Source organism: Haliotis cracherodii, unplaced genomic scaffold (genome assembly GCF_022045235.1).
Source record: "Haliotis cracherodii isolate W230 unplaced genomic scaffold, xgHalCrac1.p SCAF_12, whole genome shotgun sequence".
In the NCBI taxonomy this organism is placed as follows: domain Eukaryota; kingdom Metazoa; phylum Mollusca; class Gastropoda; order Lepetellida; family Haliotidae; genus Haliotis; species Haliotis cracherodii.
In genome coordinates this window covers 43,544,009-43,566,174 of record NW_027266267.1, presented here as the reverse complement: position 1 = coordinate 43,566,174, position 22,166 = coordinate 43,544,009, and the positions used below count along the sequence as shown (strand labels likewise).

Sequence of the window (22,166 nt, the reverse complement as noted above, 5' to 3'; positions counted from 1 at the left end):
AGCTCAGAGTTTCAAACTGATTTGGACACTTGAAGATCCGGGGTAGAATAGGTTTTCAGCAACCCATGCTTGCTGTAAGAGGCAACTTACAGGATCAGGTGGTCAGGTTCTCTGACTTGGTTGATGCATGTCATCGATTCCAATTGTGTTAGCTACATTGTATTTGAATTAAAAAAAATTATTATTTCTTCTTCTGGCAGTTACACCTGCTTTTGAATTTTGTTAAAACCTATTTTCACATGTGATTCGTCAGGTTCACAGGTGCTATGTATGGTCAATTTCGAACATGACTTCAAAATATTTAATCTGTATGTGACTGTCCTAACCACAGCCCAGTGTTCACATGCTAATGGTTGTGTTCCCAGGTTCAAGGATGTGGTGGAGTGTGAGAGGATCGTCCTGAAGGCGTTCCTCACGCCCCACGAGGTGGCCAGCTTCCGCGCCAGCAAACTCTCCGACGACTTCTACCGACTGAAGGCTAACTTTGAGCGGCGCCGCACCCTCTACCTCACCAAGGACGACCTGACCAGGGATCCTACTCGTGACATGTCTGTCGGTCAGTTCCTGCTTGTAAAGACTAGGCAGATTCTGGTCTGGTTAAATTACATCTTCCTGAGGCAAGAGAGTTAACTGACTGTAAAGGTCCAGGGCCCAATTCCTCGAAGCGATCTTAGCGCTACGATGATCGTTAACCTATGTTAAAGAAATGGACTTATGATCACCTTAGTGCTAAGATCGCTTTGTGGAACGGGGCCCAGTTTCCACCCTTGCTGAACTAGGCGGGAATTTCTGGGCTTGATTGTAGCGCCACCATTGGCTATTACAAGTTATGTCCCTTCTATGTTCCTCCTATGTCCCTCCTATTGACCAATCAGATTCCACATCCTATAAATCCCATAGCTCCTCCATTAATAAACGACATTGTTTGACTGGTGATTGTATTTATTATAATACTTGTTTTTGTACATAGTTATGACCCATTTAATCATCTTTCTCTTGTTTGGTGATAATCTAAGAAAAACAAACCTGTTTAACTTGTGTCGGATCCTAACACTAAAAAACTTAAAATGAAATTAATCAGATGAGAAGCACTTTTTTGTATTCTTCTGAAAGCAAATTTAGATGCTGAATGACAAATAGGACTAGTACAAGCAGACACACACACACACACACACACACACACACACACACACACACACACACACACACACACACACACACACACACACACACACACACATGTGCATCCACATTGCTATATATGTGCAATAATCTTAAACGTGACGTTAAACCCCACATCACCTCATGTGAACAAACATTTACAATCGTTGAAAACACCACTCCATCGACCGCCTCCGTGGTCTAGTGGTAGAGCGTCCGCCCCGAGAGCGGAAGGTCCAGGGTTCGATTCCCGGACACATCATACCAAAAGACGTTAAAATATGGTACTTGTTGTTACCCTATCTGGCGCTCTGCATTAAGGGGCTAAAACAAGGACTGGTCGGCTCGGAGTCAGTATACTGTGTCTGAGTGGGGTATTCATGTTAAACTGCGGCATGGTATCTCAGTGAGCTAGTACCATAAATCGGCATCAGTCCGGACTAGCACAAGCAGCCACACACACAAACAAACACACACACACACACACACACACACACACACACACACACACACACACACGTCGTACATGCACGTGCAATAATCTTGGACGCGAGGTTAAACCCAGTTTCACCTCACCACTATTTCATCAAGAAACAGGCAGTCGTGGTGAAGCTGAGAAAGCTTTTAAAACATCTGGAGCCAGAATCTAGTTCTTCTGTAGTATATGAGAATCCGTCTCTTCCCGGTGCAGGCAAGCTTCGGGGGGAAGACAGCGGTGATGGCAGCGGTGAGAAGACGGACGAGTCGATGGGGGCGAAGGTGGTGACCACCCTGAAGGGCAGTATGGGGGAGAGGATCACCAAGGCTCTCAAGAAGGTGGAGGAGAAGAAGAAGAAGCGTGCTGCCAGGAGGGCGCAGGTGAGTGCTTACCTGGACTGGAAATGGCCCACAGTAACATGCCTTTGTTCCAGGCACCTCCTGATCCTGCGAAGTACTAAAAAACATTATTTCACCTTAAAGTTTGGAATTAAAATTTTGTTTGTATCTCAACTCCACTACAACTGTGAGGTTGTGTCAGATATTAAGTGAGTGAGTGAGTGAGTGAGTGAGTGATGAGTTAAGATTTAAAGTCACATCGGCAATATTTCAGCCATAGAGTGATCAGATTTTAACACCCAAGAGGCGTGGGGAAAATAAGACCCGAGGTGAGGTTCTCTTCTCAGGGGTTTATGATCCCATGCATAATGGTTAACTGGTGTTTTATTCCCCAAGGTAAATAAATATTCAGGAAATATTTTAAATATGGAGCAAAGACAGAGTTTGAGTTGTTTTTCGTCCAGACAGAAGTATTCTCAACAGGCCTCTTGTTTATTTCTTGCAAATCTCAATGGTCGTAAATGATCTGAAAAGTATGGATGTCAAAAGAGTTTTTTCATTAGGTTTGATTAAGAGCGGGGCTCCGAATTACACCTACCTGTGTATACTATTTACATGTGTATTACATTTACCTGTGTATGACAGTTACCTGAGTATGACACCTTAGTATGACACCTACCTGTGTATGACAGTTACCTCAGTATGACACCTAGCTGTGTATGACATTTACATGTGTATGACAGTTACCTGTGTATAATAATTAAATGTGTATGACATTTACATGTGTATGACATTTACCTGTGTATAATTTTTACATGTGTATGACATTTACCTGTGTATGTCATTTACCTGTGTATAATATTTACCTGTGTATGACATTTACCTGTGTATAATATTTACCTGTGTATGACATTTACCTGTGTATAATATTTACATGTGTATGACATTTACATGTGTATGACATTTCCCTGTGTATAATTTTTACATGTGTATGACATTTACCTGTGTATGACATTTACCTGTGTATAATATTTACATGTGTATGACATTTACCTGTGTATGACATCTACCTGTGTATGACAACAGTGGGAGGACCTGTACATCCAGAAGCCTGACGACGACTACGAGGACCCAGCAGATGTGTCCGCCATCAAGGAAGCCAAGGAGAACATGGGTGACTACAAGCTGAAGACTGCTCCCGACTACGTGGTGCCAGACCACCTCCGCATGAACGTGGAGAAAGCCAGGGGGAGACTACTCACACTCAAAGACCTGGTCAGTATTTGAACTCGGCCATATCTTGTCATCCACACTGTGGCAACTTGTGTAGTATATGTGTATTTTTTAAGGCTGGGCTGAGTCCAAATTTACTACCTGGGTACCAGGCCCCCGATTACCTGACCCTACCCGGATACCTACTGTAGGTCTCAAGTTTGGCAAAAAATGTTCAATTGGGAATTGTTTTATTGGAGCCCTGGCAAAAATTATGTAGATATAGCATAAATCAATCTGCTCGTGCATACACTGAAGTTGATTGAAGCTTTGTCTTTACTCAAACATAAAAAATCAGAAGGAATGTGCGCATAGCAACTTGTACTTACCGGTAAGTGTAACCATGGAGTTTTATAGTAATTGTCATAAAAAAATGTATCACATGACTAACCACGGGTCCACATAGTCCTGTGAGTACCTGGGTCCTACTCAGGACCCACCCAAGTACCCAAGTACCTGAGTTACCCATCCCAGCTCTAATAGTTCTACACAAGTTTCAGGAAGGCACCATTTTTAAATGCTTCATGTATCTTAATAAAATGAAAAGCAGGGGAAAAAAATCTGACAGGCTCTTTATTTGATATTCTAACTTCTTATGTCAGATGTGGTGAAGATCCAATGTTACTCTTATAGTGTGGCACAGCAATCACGTGTATAGTTGTATCAGCAAAAATTATTTTCGTGTTATCATCTGGACACACAGGAAAGAAGGGATGTTTTTCCGCCTTATGCCACCATCACACCAAAGTAGTTCTATCCTGTTCTACCCAGTTCTCAACAAAATACTAGAATGGGCTGTGATCATGGTAGAATGCATAGCTTGGCGTAAAATACAATGCTAGTTCGTTCATAAGCAGTCCTCATTACGTCTATCTCGTTCTTACCTTGTTCTTAACCAGTCTGCAATCCGACTGCACACCGTCGTAACACGTCCCTAGTAGACGAAGTATGGCAATTCCGTTCGAAGTACGGCAATTCCGTTGGTAATATGTCTTTCTCGTTTTAAGTATGTTGTCAATCCGACTAATTGCAGAACAGGATGGACGGGATAAAAGTTTGAGCAGACTCAAAGTTCTAAAGCACCCTCCCTGTCCGAGCCCGTCCATGAAGTTCGTAAAAAGACTGAGAACTAGTTTGGGGTGATGGGGGTATTACAGCATGCGCAGTTGCATTGCCTGCAAAGGATAGGGTTGTCCTCACGTTTGTTGAAAATTTCTAAAAAGCATTATTGTGTGATTGGCAGCATACACAGGAATTTATGGCTATGATGTAATAGAGGTAGTGTTCTTTAGGATTGACTGTGGATTTTGTTTGGTTCATTGAGGTACGAATCGAAAAACAGATGTGCAAACTGTATGAATCCGTCGACTGTAATATTGGGATTCCTTAACATTCCTTAGTAATGAAAGTAGTCAGCTTCGGTGGGCGTGGCTTAATTTTTACATTCATTGCAATGAATGCATTAACATGTGACCAATTTGGCTAATCAAAATGCAGGAATTTCAAAGAACACAATGAAAATTCAATAATTTAGAGTTACATAGAAAGATAACAATTGTTTGATATTGGATATTCTTCCAAATGTAAACAAACACGTTTAAATTTTACGCTGACTGACATGATGATGTTTCTTGGGGGCACGGGTGGCCCAGTCGTCTAATGCATCGCGATTCGCTGTGCAGAGTTGCGTCCCTTGGGCACGCCAGAAACCTATGATTGTGGGTTCGAATCCAGGTTTGCCCCGATTATGTTTCTAGGTTTGTCAGCACCATACCCGTGCCCTTGGGTTTCACTGAAGTGGTAAATGTGTGAGACCTGCATCACTTGGGGCTTTCCTCCCACATTAAGCTGACACCCCTTGATATATCTGGAATACTGTTAAATGCGGCGTCAAACCAAACTCACTCACTCACTCACTCATAGTGGTGTTTTTATTGTATATTTTGTACCCATGTACCAATCAGAATCTGTGAACCAGGAAAAAAAGAAAGCATGTTTCTCTTATTTTTTATTTTTATTATTGATGTTTTTGTTAGTTATATTGTGTGTAAAGTGCACAGCTTGTCATTGTGTGAGACTGTGATGCTGCTGCTGTTCTAGATCCATGAGAACAAGTACAACTTCAATGTCAAGCTGCTGGCACTCAGGGACAAGAAGATCCGCATCATCGAGGACATCCGCCGCCACGTGCACCAGCTGCACACCGTGCAGACACGCCTCTCCCCTGACAGACACAAGCCCCTCCCCAACATCCCCGACATGCACATTGAGGAGCTCCCAGAGAAGTATGTCATCATGCATCTTTCTGTGTCATGAGGGGAAGGAGTGACCCAGTCATCGAAGGGGGGGCCATTTATTGCAGCGGTGGGTGGTTCAGAGTTCATGAAGGGGAGAGGGTGGGGCAGGAGTGACCCAGTCATCTAAGGGGTGGGACATTTATTACAGGGGTGGTCGGTTCAGAGGTCATGAAGAGGTAGGGGGTGGCATGAGTGGCACAGTCATCTAAGGAGTTGGTAGTGTATTACAGGGGTGGGTGGGTGAGATGTCATGAGGGAGGTGGGGGTGTGGGGTGGTGGTGCATAAGTGACCCAGTCATCTAAGGGGTGGGACATTTATTACAGGGGTGGTCGGTTCAGAGGTCATGAAGAAGCAGGCGTGGCATGAGTGGCACAGTCATCTAAGGAGTGGGTCGTGTATTACAGGGGTGGGTGGGTGAGATGTCATGAGGGAGGTTGGGGGTGTGGGGTGGTGGTGCATAAGTGACCCAGTCATCTAAGGGGTGGGACATTTATTACAGGGGTGGTCGGTTCAGAGGTCATGAAGAAGCAGGCGTGGCATGAGTGGCACAGTCATCTAAGGAGTGGGTCGTGTATTACAGGGGTGGGTGGGTGAGATGTCATGAGGGAGGTTGGGGGTGTGGGGTGGTGGTGCATAAGTGACCCAGTCATCTAAGGGGCGGGACATTTATTGCAGGGGTTAGTGGTTCAGAGGTCATGAAGAGGTAGGGGGCAGGAGTGGCTTTGTCATCTCTTGTTTGAAGTATCATGAGATCCGGGGTAGAATAGGTCTTCAGCAACCCATGCTTGTTGTAAAAGGCGACTATGCTTGTCATAAAAGGCGACTAACGGGATCAGGGCCCACTTGCACAAAGCTATCTTAGCGCTAAGATGATTGTAACTCCCATACTTTATCATAGCCTTACAACAGTAGCGCTAAGATCGCTTTGTGCAAGTGGGCCCAGGTGGTCAGACTCGCTGACTTGGTTGATGCATGTCATCGATTCCAATTTTGTGGATTGATGCTCATGATATTAATCACTTGATTGTCAGTTCCAGACTCGATTATTAACAGACCGCCGTCATATAGCTGTAATATTGCTGAGTGTGGCGTTAAACAAAAAAACCAACCAACCAAACCAATGAAGTATCTTGAAGCGAGACATAGACAATGAATTTTGTTGTTCGGACAACTCTGTGTTTGTCTCTGTTCGAGTTTGCATGATAAGAAAACACGTTCCGATTGGCACTTCCTGATCTGGTATGCGATGCTCTGATTGGTTGGATAATAGGTCGTTCTGACATGCTTCGTAATGGGATGACCTCAGATTTTGGTTAGCGATAGCGAGTGAGAACTGAGGTCAGAGTTTAATGGGTTAGGCATTATGGGTGAACTGTTCACTGTTTGCTCAGGCGCCTGGAGTACACGCGGGAGACACTGATGCAGTTCAAGAAGGACATGGAGTCCAAGAGAATAGCAGAGCAGAAAACCAAAGCAGGAGGGAGCGGATTCGGCTCTGGCTTTGGAGGCTTCGGTGGTGGTGGCGGCGGTGGTGGCGCTGGGGAACAGAAGGTAGGGGAGATAGTTTTTTGTGTGTAATGGTTGTGTGTTCTCAATGTGGATCACATGAGATGAGGTGAAATGGGCTTTTAGGTCATATTCAGATGGATGCCCTATTGAGATGCAGTATACGGACTTAGAGCTGACCAGTCCATTGGTGTCGAGGGTGTCAAGGGCCAGGCAGGCTAACCATGCATTCTGTCTTTTAACCTTCTACTCTTTGGGCAGATGCTCTGTCCATGAGACCACATAGGCAGCAGGGGATCGAACCACCGACCTTTCGTTCTCTGGGAAGATGCTCTGTCCATGAGACCACATAGGCAGCAGGGGATCGAACCACCGACCTTCCGTTCTCTGGGCAGATGCTCTGTCCATGAGACCACATAGGCAGCAGGGGATCGAACCACCGACCTTCCGTTCTCTGGGCAGATGCTCTGTCCATGAGACCACATAGGCAGCAGGGGATCGAACCACCGACCTTCCGTTCTCTGGGCAGATGCTCTGTCCATGAGACCACATAGGCAGCAGGGGATCGAACCACCGACCTTCCGTTCTCTGGGCAGATGCTCTAGCCACGAGACCACATAGGCAGCAGGGGATCGAACCACCGACCTTCCGTTCTCTGGGCAGATGCTCTGTCCATGAGACCACATAGGCAGCAGGGGATCGAACCACCGACCTTCCGTTCTCTGGGCAGACGCTCAGCACACGAGACCAGCTGTACCACATAATTGTGTCTGGACCAGACAAACCATACAGAATGAAACCTCTGTCTCACACAATCAGATTGAGTAGATATTGATGATTCTCATTTGAAACAGTTGCATAATTTTCAGTATTGGGTATATTTAACAATAGTCATTATCATAAAGACTTAGACCATGTAGACATTCAGTTTGTCAAACTTTATCCTTGTTGTTTGAAACTGACCACCATGTCTTTCTTCTCCCCAGGCTCCTGCCCCCACCACACAACCCCGTGCATCCCCACCCCTAGCAACCAAGCAGTCCTCTCTTGTAAGTGCCCCGAAAACCAAGGAGTCTACCGTCACCGCTGACACTGAGGGAGAGGAAGAGTTGTCTCCCCTGGAGCAGCAGATCCGACAGATAGAAGAGATCAGGTTAGACTTGGAGGGCTATACAGTATACCTATGTATAATGGAGGGCTATACAGTATACCTGTGTATAATGGAGGGCTATACAGTATACCTGTGTATAATGGAGGGCTATACAGTATACCTGTGTATAATGGAGGGCTATACAGTATACCTGTGTATAATGGAGGGCCATACAGTATACCTGTGTATAATGGAGGGCTATACAGTATACCTGTGTATAATGGAGGGCTATACAGTATACCTGTGTATAATGGAGGGCTATACCGTATACCTGTGTATAATGGAGGGCTATACAGTATACCTGTGTATAATGGAGGGCTATACAGTATACCTGTGTATAATGGAGGGCTATACAGTATACCTGTGTATAATGGAGGGCTATACAGTATACCTGTGTATAATGGAGGGCTATACAGTATACCTGTGTATAATGGAGGGCTATACCGTATACCTGTGTATAATGGAGGGCTATACAGTATACCTGTGTATAATGGAGGGCTATACAGTATACCTGTGTATAATGGAGGGCTATACAGTATACCTGTGTATAATGGAGGGCTATACAGTATACCTGTGTATAATGGAGGGCTATACAGTATACCTGTGTATAATGGAGGGCTATACACTATACCTGTGTATAATGGAGGGCTATACAGTATACCTATGTATAATGGAGGGCTACACAGTATACCTATGTATAATGGAGGGCTATACAGTATACCTGTGTATAATGGAGGGCTATACAGTATACCTGTGTATAATGGAGGGCTATACACTATACCTGTGTATAATGGAGGGCTATACAGTATACCTGTGTATAATGGAGGGCTATACAGTATACCTGTGTATAATGGAGGGCTATACAGTATACCTATGTATAATGGAGGGCTACACAGTATACCTATGTATAATAGAGGGCTATACAGTATACCTATGTATAATAGAGGGCTATACAGTATACCTATGTATAATGGAGGGCTATACAGTATACCTGTGTATAATGGAGGGCTATACAGTATACCTATGTATAATGGAGGGCTACACAGTATACCTATGTATAATAGAGGGCTATACAGTATACCTATGTATAATGGAGGGCTATACAGTATACCTATGTATAATGGAGGGCTATACAGTATACCTGTGTATAATGGAGGGCTATACAGTATACCTGTGTATAATGGAGGGCTATACAGTATACCTGTGTATAATGGAGGGCTATACAGTATACCTGTGTATAATGGAGGGCTATACAGTATACCTGTGTATAATGGAGGGCTATACACTATACCTGTGTGTAATGGAGGGCTATACAGTATACCTGTGTATAATGGAGGGCTATACAGTATACCTGTGTATAATGGAGGGCTATACAGTATACCTGTGTATAATGGAGGGCTATACAGTATACCTGTGTATAATGGAGGGCTATACAGTATACCTGTGTATAATGGAGGGCTATACAGTATACCTGTGTATAATGGAGGGCTATACAGTATACCTGTGTATAATGGAGGGCTATACCGTATACCTGTGTATAATGGAGGGCTATACAGTATACCTGTGTATAATGGAGGGCTATACAGTATACCTGTGTATAATGGAGGGCTATACAGTATACCTGTGTATAATGGAGGGCTATACAGTATACCTGTGTATAATGGAGGGCTATACAGTATACCTGTGTATAATGGAGGGCTATACAGTATACCTGTGTATAATGGAGGGCTATACACTATACCTGTGTGTAATGGAGGGCTATACAGTATACCTGTGTATAATGGAGGGCTATACAGTATACCTGTGTATAATGGAGGGCTATACAGTATACCTGTGTATAATGGAGGGCTATACAGTATACCTGTGTATAATGGAGGGCTATACAGTATACCTGTGTATAATGGAGGGCTATACAGTATACCTGTGTATAATGGAGGGCTATACAGTATACCTGTGTATAATGGAGGGCTATACAGTATACCTGTGTATAATGGAGGGCTATACAGTATACCTGTGTATAATGGAGGGCTATACACTATACCTGTGTATAATGGAGGGCTATACACTATACCTGTGTATAATGGAGGGCTATACAGTATACCTGTGTATAATGGAGGGCGATACAGTATACCTGTGTATAATGGAGGGCTATACAGTATACCTGTGTATAATGGAGGGCTATACAGTATACCTGTGTATACTGGAGGGCTATACAGTATACCTATCTATAATGGAGGGCTATACAGTATACCTATCTATAATGGAGGGCTATACAGTATACCTGTGTATAATGGAGGGCGATACAGTATACCTGTGTATAATGGAGGGCTATACAGTATACCTGTGTATAATGGAGGGCTATACAGTATACCTGTGTATAATGGAGGGCTATACAGTATACCTGTGTATAATGGAGGGCTATACAGTATACCTGTGTATACTGGAGGGCTATACAGTATACCTATCTATAATGGAGGGCTATACAGTATACCTATCTATAATGGAGGGCTATACAGTATACCTGTGTATAATGGAGGGCTATACAGTATACCTGTGTATAATGGAGGGCTAAACAGTATAGCTATGTATAATGGAGGGCTATACAGTATACCTGTGTATAATGGAGGGCAAAACAGTATACCTATGTATAATGGAGGGCTATACAGTATACCTGTGTATAATGGAGGGCTACACAGTATACCTATTTATAATGGAGGGCTACACAGTATACCTTGGTATAATGGAGGGCTATACAGTATACCTATCTATAATGGAGCGCTATACAGTATACCTATCTATAATGGAGGGCTATACAGTATACCTGTGTATAATGGAGGGCTATACAGTATACCTATGTATAATGGAGGGCTATACCGTATACCTATGTATAATGGAGGGCTAAACAGTTTACCTATGTATAATGGAGGGCTACACAGTATACCTTGGTATAATGGAGGGCTATACAGTATACCTTGGTATAATGGAGGGCTATACAGTATACCTATCTATAATGGAGGGCTATACAGTATACCTATATATAATGGAGGGCTATACAGTATACCTATGTATAGTGGAGGGCTATACCGTATACCTATGTATAATGGAGGGCTAAACAGTTTACCTATGTATAATGGAGGGCTACACAGTATACCCATGTATAATGGAGGGCTATACGGTATACCTATGTATAATGGAGGGCTATACAGTATACCTATCTATAATGGAGGGCTATACAGTATACCTTGGTATAATGGAGGGCTATACAGTATACCTATACATGATGGAGGGCTATTCAGTATACCTATACATAATGGAGGGCTATACAGTATACCTATCTATAATGGAGGGCTATACAGTATACCTGTGTATAATGGAGGGCTATACAGTATACCTATGTATAATGGAGGGCTATACCGTATACCTATGTATAATGGAGGGCTACACAGTATACCCATGTATAATGGGGGGCTATTCAGTATACCTATACATGATGGAGGGCTATTCAGTATACCTATACATAATGGAGGGCTACACAGTATACCCATGTATAATGGAGGGCTATACGGTATACCTATGTATAATGGAGGGCTATACAGTATACCTATGTATAATGGAGGGCTATACAGAATACCCATGAATAATGGAGGGCTATACAGTATACCTATGTATAATGGAGGGCTAAACAGTATAGCTATGTATAATGGAGGGCTAAACAGTATAGCTATGTATAATGGAGGGCTAAACAGTATAGCTATGTATAATGGAGGGCTAAACAGTATAGCTATGTATAATGGAGGGCTATACAGTATACCTATGTACCAGTACCAGCATAGCTCACTTTAAGGAATGTGAAGAAATAGACAATGGGTATGGATGTATGAACTGTTTGGTGGTAACAGAAGATGAAAATGGTTTCAAATCATAGTATTTTAAAAAATATGTCAAGCTCTAGGCATATTTGGAATATTGAAGTCCCCTTGCAATGTATGTATCAAACAATATGCATTCAAAGTTCTTAATCCTGGATGGTACTGCGGTCATCAGACTGTTGCCCTGTCCCATGTTTAAACTTGATATGAGACCCGTGAAGATCCGGGGTAGAACAGGTCTTCAGCAACCCATGCTTGCCGTAAAAGGCGACTACGGGATCGGGTGGTCAGGGTCGCTGACTTGGTTGATACATGTCATCGATCCCAATTTTGTGGATTGATGCTCATGATATGAATCACTGGATTGTCTGGTCCAGACTTGATTATTTACAGACCGCCATCATATAGCTGGAATATTGCTGAGTGTGGCGTTAAATTACAAACCAACAACCACTAAACTTGATATGAACTCCATGGTAAGATGGTGTATGTTTCAGACTTATATATGAGCAGGACGACCTCCTCAACAAGATAGAGGAGCTTGTAAAGAACTTTGATGCTGAGCTCCGTCTCCTCCGGCACGACAAGTTTGAGCTGGATATTGTCATGAAGAATGCTGATTTGAGGTGAGAATACCTTGTGTGCTATTGTCATTTCACATGGTTGTGACGTTGCAGGGTGTTAGTAGTGTCCTAGTCGTTAAACATGTTTAGAACATTGAATAGCTTTACTAGCCCTGATGATAAAATGCCCTTGTAATGTTTAAACAATCGGGAAATTTGGGGCTTGTGGGCACTAGTTTCAAACTGACAGTTTTCATTCCAGACAATGCTTTTTAACGTACATGTATTTTGATTCAGTCATACAGCCCATAACCGTAGGTTTGTGTTAAGCTTTAGAGTATGGTGGCCCATAAGGGACATGGAGTCTGTTTTTCAGTATTTTGATATTTCACTTTCCTTTATCGTTACCTTTTGCAAATTAACACGATTTGTCTTACAAATATGTGATAAATCATGTGTAAAGAAGATATTGAATCGCTGAAAAGTGAAACGAAACGAACGTTGATACTACTTAATTTTGTTTATCTGACATACTCGTTAATCCAACTTAATCATATGCAACCAACCATGTTGGATTAACGGCACTTGACTGTAGTTTGATCTAAAGCCATGTCACTGCACCCTTGTGCTGACAACGTTTTGTCTGTGACAGACAGGTGACGCTGTTCGAGGAGCTGGTCCTCCTGAAGGAGTATGAGAAAAGGGAGGACGTCCTGGCTGCCAAGGTCACTGGCAAACAGCAGGAGAAGCTGGACATGCAGAACAAGGTATGTCTGATGTCTGGGGTAGACATTGTGTTCATGTCTGATGTCTGGGGTAGACAGTGTGTTCATGTCTGATGTCTTGGGTAGACAGTGTGTTCATGTCTGATGTCTTGGGTAGACAGTGTGTTCATGTCTGATGTCTGTGGTAGACAGTGTGTTCATGTCTGATGTCTTGGGTAGACAGTGTGTTCATGTGTGATGTCTTGGGTAGACAGTGTGTTCATGTCTGATGTCTTGGGTAGACTGTGTTCATGTCTGATGTCAGGAGTAGACAGTGTGTTCACGTCTGACGTCTAGGATGGACAGTGGGCTCATGTCTGATGTCTAGTGTGAACATATTGCGGTTGATCTCCATGGTTACCACATATTGTATGTTCATCCCCTTCTCTCCTCCTGTTGCCAGATCCTGGAGGTGCAAGGGAAGATGGACGGGAAGAAGAAGGACATTGAGAAGCTGCAGGAGAAGGAGAGAACTCTCCACGCCACCTTCGTCACCTCCCTAGGAGACAACAACAAGTTTACTGACTACCTCACCAAGGTCTTCAAGAAGAAGATCAAGCGGACAAAGAAGAAGACTGCTGAGGGAGACGGTACACAAATATATCATGCTAAACTATACTCTCTGACAGCATGCCCTTGTTGTGTTACAGCAGTAAAATGTGTTGTAACCTTGCTGTGATGGCTTCACCCTTCTTTCACCCGTATGTGATCTGTAACATGACAGGTTCACCACTGTCTGTGTCACCAGTATGCATCCGTGTCTGTGTGTCAATAGTATGCATCTGTGTCTGTGTGTCACCAGTATAATCTGTGTCTGTGTGTCACCAGTATAATCTGTGTCTGTGTGTTAGCAGTATGCATCTGTGTCTGTGTGTCACCAGTATGCATCTGCACCTGTATCTCACCAGTATAATCTATGTCTCTCTATAAGTAGTATGCATCTGTGTCTGTGTATCACCAGTATGCATCTGTGTCTGTGTCTCACCAGTATGCATCTGTGTCTCTTTCTAAGTAGTATGCATCTGTGTCTAGGTTCTGATGAGGACAGCGACGAGGACTCTGATGATGAGTCAGACTGGGAGGAGTCGGATGAGGAGTCTGACGAGGAAGCCGGGGGATTCGACCTGGACGTGTGTCCTCCTGGCTGTGACCAGGTCAGTACCACTGTAAAATGTCTGATGATTAATAGACACACCTTCACATAGTAACATACCACTGTTCCACTGCTTGCCTTCAGTACCACTGTAAAATGTCTGATGATTTATTGACACACATTCAGATAGTAACACACCACTGTTGCACTGCTCGCCTTCTTGGTTAACATGGCTGCTTCATGCTAAAATAGACCCTCAAAACCCTATGCCGGAATAGGCATATGACTTGGCTGATGGGGGTTAGTGACTTGGTGGATTGTTGGTCATTGACCCTGAGACTAGGCGTGGGACAGTGCACTGGTTCATCTGGTCCTCGACTATATTTGTATGGTTTTCCGTGTGTTAAAGACTCTGCGATGAGGCGTGTCACTGGTTTATCTGGTCCTCGAATATATCTGCATGGTTTACCGTGTGTCATTGACCCTGCAAGTAGGCGTAGGACATTGGTTTAGGCACTGGTTCAGGCACTGGTTCGTCTGGTCCTGGATTATATCTGTGTGGTTTACCGTGTGTCATCGACCCTGCTAGTAGGTGTAGGACATTGGTTTAGGCACTGGTTCATCTGGTCCTGGATTATATCTGTATGGCTAACCGTGTGTTATAGACCCTGCAAGTAGGTGTAGGACATTGGTTTAGGCACTGGTTCATCTGGTCCTGGATTATATCTGTATGGCTAACCGTGTGTTATAGACCCTGCAAGTAGGTGTAGGACATTGGTTTAGGCACTTGTTCATCTGGTCCTGGATTATATCTGTATGGCTAACCGTGTGTTATAGACCCTACAAGTAGGCGTAGGACATTGGTTTAGGCACTGGTTCATCTGGTCCTGGATTATATCTGTATGGTTTACCCTGTGTTATAGACGCTGTACGACAACACCTGCCAGCTGCGGGAGAAGAGGCTGGACTTAGAGGAAGCCCTGGCTGAGGAGAGGAAGAACCAGGACACCATGAAGAAGGAGCTGGAGGGACTCAACAAGAAGGCCAGAGTCATCGATGGGGCTCTCAAGACAGCACAGAATGATCTTGAGGCCTTCCAGGTAGGGAGATTATGTAGTCAGACACCTTACAGTCTTTTAACCCTAACTTGGTATAGTTTTCACCAGAATTTAGTAATTACTGTATGTCTAACTGTTCTTTGACCATATATGACAGGTCTCTGATTGTGTCTGATTGTTCTCTGACATCATCTGATTGTTCTCTCACTGTTCTGGCTGCATGTTATTTGTTCTCAGACAGTCTGATTGTTCTCTGACATCATCTGTTTGTTCTCTCACTGTTGTGACTGCATGTTATTGTTCTCAGACTGTCTGATTGTTCTCTGACATCATCTGATTGTTCTCTGGCGCTATCTGATTGTTCTCTGACATCATCTGATTGTTCTCTCAATGTTCTGACTGCATTTTATTACTCTCAGACTATCTGATTGTTCTCTGACATCATCTGATTGTTCTCTCACTGTTCTGACTGCATGTTATTGCTCTCAGACTATCTGATTGTTCTCTGACATCATCTGATTGTTCTCTGACTCTATCTGATTGTTCATCTGACTGCATATGATTGTTCTCTGACTTCATCATGTTGTTCTCTGACTTCAACTGATTGTTCTCCGACTTTGTCTGATTGTTCTCTGACTATATCTCGCATTCTCTGACTGATGTATCAGACTGTTCTTGACTATATCTGACTTCATATTTACTAACCTCTGTATAAAGGACTTTATTTCTGACTGTATATATGACTAAATATTTGACTGTCTTCTGTATATATGGCTGTTATCTGACTGTATTTCTGACTGTATATTTGACTATATATTTGACTATATATTTGACTGTCCTCTATATATGGCTGTTATCTGACTGTATTTCTGACTGTATATTTGACTTTATATTTAACTGTCCTCTGTATATATGGCTGTTATCTGACTGTATTTCTGACTGTATATTTGACTATATATTTGACTATATATTTGACTGTCCTCTATGTATGGCTGTTATCTGACTGTATTTCTGACTGTATATTTGACTTTATATTTAACTGTCCTCTGTATATATGGCTGTTATCTGACTGTATTTCTGACTATATTTGACTGTCTTCTGTTTATCTGACTGTCCTCTGTATACGTGACCGTATGTATGACTGTCATCTGACTTTATATCTGACTGTCTTCCGACTCTGTTGCCAGCTTGAGAAGCAGCAGAAGCTGAACGAGCTCAATGTGGTGGTGACGCTGAAGCTGAACCAGATTCAGTACATGGTGAACAACGTGCTGCCCCAGGACCTGAGCCAGACCCTGGTGTTCGAGTCCAACGGCGTCGTGCGCCTGCAGCAGCGCATCAAGGAGCTGGAGCACGAGAAGTTCCTGCAGAAGAAACAGATGAAGTCAGTGTCCACTCCTTATATACTGATGGAAACAAATAGGGGAACACATACAACTGAAAGCATTCATAAGTGCAGATATGTCTTACCGTATTCGACGTAATAAGTGCCCCGCTCTAATAAGCGCCCACGGCGATATTTGCTATTATATTGGCAAGTGAACAATCCCAATTAGCATCCCTTCCGATTGATCAATGTACACAAGACATTTATTCGTGTATAATACGCACTCGCGTATATATATATATAATATATATAATATGCACCCTTAATTATGAGCAATTAAATTCTGGAAAAATATATCAGTTCAGACCTTCAGCATAAACCACTAAATTTATCTTTCAACTCTATTTTATTCCACCAAAATAATATTCTAATAAGAGCCCCCTATTTCTAATTTTGAGAGCGCCCCGGGCGCTTATTACGTCGAATACGGTTTATACCCTGAAGATGACTGTTTGACAATTTGGTGACATTTTAAATACAAATTTTACATATCTTCATGTGAACTGTCTATATTAAACCAAGATGTCATTTATTTTTTCAATATGTTTATGTGTTTCAGTATGTTTCCATCAGTAAATATATCATGAACAGTATATATAAAACATTTTTAATGCATTATCATAAAGTGATAATGCCTTGGGTGGAAATTGTTTGATAGGCATTACTTAGAAGTTGACGGATGACAAAGTAGAAACAATTTATGGGTAACAACTTCTTGTCAAGCAGCAGTATAAGGATCTATACTGAAACGTCACCTTTACAATATTTTAGAAGTTGTGCCTACTTTGTAATGCCTTGGGAGTTGTAGTGTGTGAGTGAGTATGGTTTTACGCCGCTTTTAGCAATATTCCAGCAATATCACGGCGGGGGACAACAGAAATGGGTTCCACACATTGTACCCATGTCGGGAATCGAACCCGAGTCTTCGGCGTGACGAGCGAACGCTTTAACCACTAGGCTACCCGACCGCCCCTTACCTTGGGAGTTGTAGAGTAGGTGAAGTGGAAAGAAAATGTACAGCTTATAATTCGCATGGACAACAGTCCTCCACTGTTGTATTGCAGAAAGCTTACTAGACATTGTGTAATATGATGTAGTAATCCCTTGCCCTCCTGCTGCTAAGTCACTTGTAATGAGACCCATGAAAAACCGGGGTAGAATAGGTCTTCAGCAACCCATGCTTGGCTTAAAAGGTGACTATGCTTGTTGTAAAAGGCGACTGACGGGATCGGGTTGTCAGGCTCACTGACTTGGTTGATGCATGTCATCGGTCCAAATTGCGTGGATCGATGCTCAGGATATCAATCACTGGATTGTCTGGTTCAGACTTGATTATTTACAGACCGTCGTCATATAGCTGGAATATTGCTGAGTTCGGCGTTAAACAACTAACCAACCAACCACTTGTATTGACTACAACATTGTCAGGGTTGTTGAAGTAGTAGTGTAGCATCATGTCCTGTGTCTCAGGGAGTCCCGCCGGAAGCATGTGCAGCTCATCAAGGACCGCAAGGTGTTTGAGCAGAAGATCGTGGAGATGGACGAGACATGCAACCAGATGATGGTCAGCAAGTTCGGCCGCATCGTGGACCTGGAGAAGCTGGAGACGGTGACAGTGAACCGCAGCATCGAGGAGCTGAAGGAGAAGTGCCATATCACCGAGATACAGTGTGCCGAGGAGCTGTGTCACTGGGATGTGAGTAGTCCAGGAGATCTAGGGGGTCCTGATGGCTTGAATCCCTTCCCCGCCCCACCCACAGAGCAGCTGTCTCACTGGGATGTGAGTTGTCCAGGAGATCTAGGGGATATAGGGGACCTGATGGCATAAATCCCTTCCCCGCCCCACCCACAGAGCAGCTGTCTCACTGGGACTTGAGTAGTCTAGGAGATCTAGGGGATATAGGGGACCTGATGGCATAAATCCCTTTCCCGCCCCACCCACAGAGCAACTGTCTCACTGGGATGTGAGTAGTTCAGGAGATTTAGGGGGGTCCTGATGGCTTAAATCCCTTCCCCACCCAACCCACAGAGCAACTGTCTCACTGGGACTTGAGTAGCCTAGGAGATCTAGGGGATATAGGGGACCTGATGGCATAAATCCCTTCCCCGCCCCACCCACAGAGCAGCTGTCTCACTGGGACTTGAGTAGTCTAGGAGATCTAGGGGATATAGGGGACCTGATGGCATAAATCCCTTCCCCGCCCCACCCACAGAGCAGCTGTCTCACTAGGACGTGAGTAGTCCAGGAGATCTAGGGGGGTCCTGATGGCTTGAATCCCTTCCCCACCCCACCCCACCCACAGAGCAACTGTCTCACTGGGACTTGAGTAGTCTAGGAGATCTAGGGGATATGGGGGACCTGATGGCATAAATCCCTTCCCCGCCCCACCCACAGAGCAGCTGTCTCACTGGGATGTGAGTTGTCCAGGAGATCTAGGGGGTCCTGATGGCTTGAATCCCTTCCCTGCCCCACCCACAGAGCAACTGTCTCACTGGGACTTGAGTAGTCTAGGAGATCTAGGGGATATGGGGGACCTGATGGCTTAAATCCCTTCCCTGCCCCACCCACAGAGCAACTGTCTCACTGGGACTTGAGTAGTCTAGGAGATCTAGGGGATATGGGGAACCTGATGGCTTAAATCCCTTCCCTGCCCCACCCACAGAGCAGCTGTCTCACTGGGATGTCGGTTTCAGGGGATTGAGGGGATTCCCAACCCCTCCTTTAGAAAATGGCATGGACCCAAATAAGAGGAACCCAAAAAATAATACCTTGAAAATAATAAACATATATATCCTCGTCTCATTGTCTCTGAACCTCTCAAATTCAATTCACAAACATTTCCAATCAAGGGATTTTATGTGGAATTTATGTGGAATTTAAATTTTCATTTCATTTGCAAATTTGTCCCTAAAAAACTAATGAAATCCACCTTCAGAAACTGATAGCTGAGAAGCGCAGCCGCATCACAGACTTGATCCGAGACAACACAAACCGCCTGGAACAGCTGAACATGCTGATGATGGAGAAGAAGGACTTAGAGGCATCCCTGGACTCTCGCCAGAAGAACCTGGTAAGCTGTTGTCTCCCTTTTTCACCATCTCCATCACTGATATTCTACATTGGCTATTTGTATACAAAATACATCTTCACGTAGGCATGTAGGCAAAACCATATTTGTGTCTGTGCATGTGTTAATTGTTTAACGTCGCACTCAGCAATAGTCCAGTTATATGATGGCAACATGTAAATAATCGAGCCTGGACCAGACAATCCAGTGATTGATATTGTGCACAACAATCCACTTGGGGTATGATGCATCAACCAAGTCACTAAGCCTGACCATCCGATATATTTGGTCGCCTCTTTCGACCAGCATGGGATGCTGGGGACCTATTCTAACATGGAATCGCCAAGGGACAAAACCATACTCAGTGGAAACTGTAATGTAATGCATTAAAGAAAATGAGATTGTTTATGTAATAGCTGAGGATGAAAGCATGCATCCTTTATTCACGACTTTATATTTTGGACTTTTAAACTAAATACCATCCCTGTTAGAATTACTGATGGAACGTAATTAAATGTAATTAAATGTTTTTTTTCATACCAAGGTTTTGTTAATCCTCCCATATGGGTATGGAAACCTTAATGCAATAAACATTGCTTGTTAGCCAATCAAGTGCCATGGTGTCACTTGCAATTTATTTATAATAGATAAATGCAGAAACTATGAAGTTGTGATGACACTTCCCTGTACGAGGTTGTCTTTGTCGCAGGGTGAGGAGTACACTGGCCAGCGCAAGGCGGACCTCAACGAGAAGCAGCGCCTCATCCAGCTGGTGCAGCTGCAGGCCCAGGAGATCGATGCCCTCAAGGAGGAGATCATGCTGCTGTCCAGGAAAGGGGGTCACATCCTGCCCCCGGCCCAGCCTCCCCTCCCCCAGAGCCCCCCCAACCTACACAGCATCAACCACTGACACCACCCTACTCCACCATCAGCAGCCACAAGCAAGGCCTGAAGAAGCCACATCCTTGAAACATCCTCCCCTTGTTGTTTTGGGAACCTGATCTTCTGACATATCTTTATATATTCATCTGAATGTTGAGGGTTTTACAATTCTCATCTGTTGTTTAAAGACCAGGTCCCTGTTCCTCAAAGCGATCTTAGCGCTACGATGATCGTAAGCCTTTGTTAAAGTATGGGACTTACCATCACCTTAGCAGTACGACTGTCGCAAGTCTATGTTAAAGTAGGGGAGTAACGATCATCTTAGCGCTACGCTCGCTTTGTGCAACAGAGCCCAGATCTGTTCAGAGATCTTAGGATTCATTTTCATGTTCAATGTTCGTCATTTGCAAAAGTTATGTGGAAATTAACTTTTATGGAAATGTTTTTAGCCAAATGCAACACACATCACAAGCAGCATTGGTTTACATTTCTAATTTATTTGAAGTTTTGTCGATAGAAACTGGAAGACAGAAGTACCAACTCTGAACTAAGCAAGCAGTTGAGACATCACAACAGAGTGTGACTCACTCATCACTGTGTACACAAGTCAGCCAAAACTAACAGTATTATATTGCACAGGACACTTGCCGTTTCATCAGCATCACATCAGTGTGTGTTGAGTAGAAGCAGTACACTGTGCGTGAGGCTTGTCTCTGTGCTTGCTGCGTCATCTGTTTTCTCTGGGAGGTACATACCACTGATAAATAGCATCTGGTACAGGCACAGTGACAGTGTTTCCTTATCAGAATTGTTGGAAACTGTATTTTAATTATTTATCAATTGCAAAGCATTATTGTTGAAGTCTTAATTCCATTTTTATTTTCATTCCGTCCAAGAAATTATATAGCTGGGCTGTATGTATGCATCTGTGATCCCTTAGTTACATGTTTTTTGTAACCTGTATCAAACTGTTATGTAATTGTGAATATTATTATGAAATAAATTATATATAATAGATCATGCCTTTTTGTGATGTAGAGAGTGTATGCTGTATACAGATAACTAATATGTCACAGCTACTGGTATACTACAGCTATATCATAGCTATAATACAGCTATATCATAGCTATAATACAGCTATATGGAATATAAGCGACAAGACTCTTTCGATATTCATAATGGAACGGACCTGTGAAGATCCGGGATAGAATAGGTCTTCAGCAACCCATGCTTGCCGTAAAAGGCAACTATGCTTGTCGTAAAAGGTGACTAACGGGAT

The 22,166-nt window shown here is 43.4% G+C and overlaps 1 protein-coding gene across 1 annotated transcript in view; it reads left to right on the top strand.

The window, feature by feature from the left end:
- The window catches only part of LOC139458445 (cilia- and flagella-associated protein 44-like), a 65,243-nt gene extending 44,099 nt beyond the window's left edge, over positions 1-21,144 (top strand). The window contains exons 23-37 of the mRNA XM_071239880.1: positions 366-556; positions 1,853-2,019; positions 3,064-3,252; positions 5,350-5,534; positions 6,939-7,098; positions 8,040-8,206; positions 12,570-12,698; positions 13,288-13,402; positions 13,803-13,989; positions 14,432-14,553; positions 15,416-15,592; positions 16,738-16,934; positions 18,408-18,633; positions 19,874-20,008; positions 20,715-21,144. Of these exons, the coding sequence (XP_071095981.1) occupies positions 366-556; positions 1,853-2,019; positions 3,064-3,252; positions 5,350-5,534; positions 6,939-7,098; positions 8,040-8,206; positions 12,570-12,698; positions 13,288-13,402; positions 13,803-13,989; positions 14,432-14,553; positions 15,416-15,592; positions 16,738-16,934; positions 18,408-18,633; positions 19,874-20,008; positions 20,715-20,915 (2,548 nt within the window). The 3' untranslated portion in view covers positions 20,916-21,144. The remainder of the gene's footprint in view (positions 1-365; positions 557-1,852; positions 2,020-3,063; positions 3,253-5,349; positions 5,535-6,938; positions 7,099-8,039; positions 8,207-12,569; positions 12,699-13,287; positions 13,403-13,802; positions 13,990-14,431; positions 14,554-15,415; positions 15,593-16,737; positions 16,935-18,407; positions 18,634-19,873; positions 20,009-20,714) is intronic.
- The last annotated feature ends 1,022 nt before the right edge of the window (positions 21,145-22,166 follow it).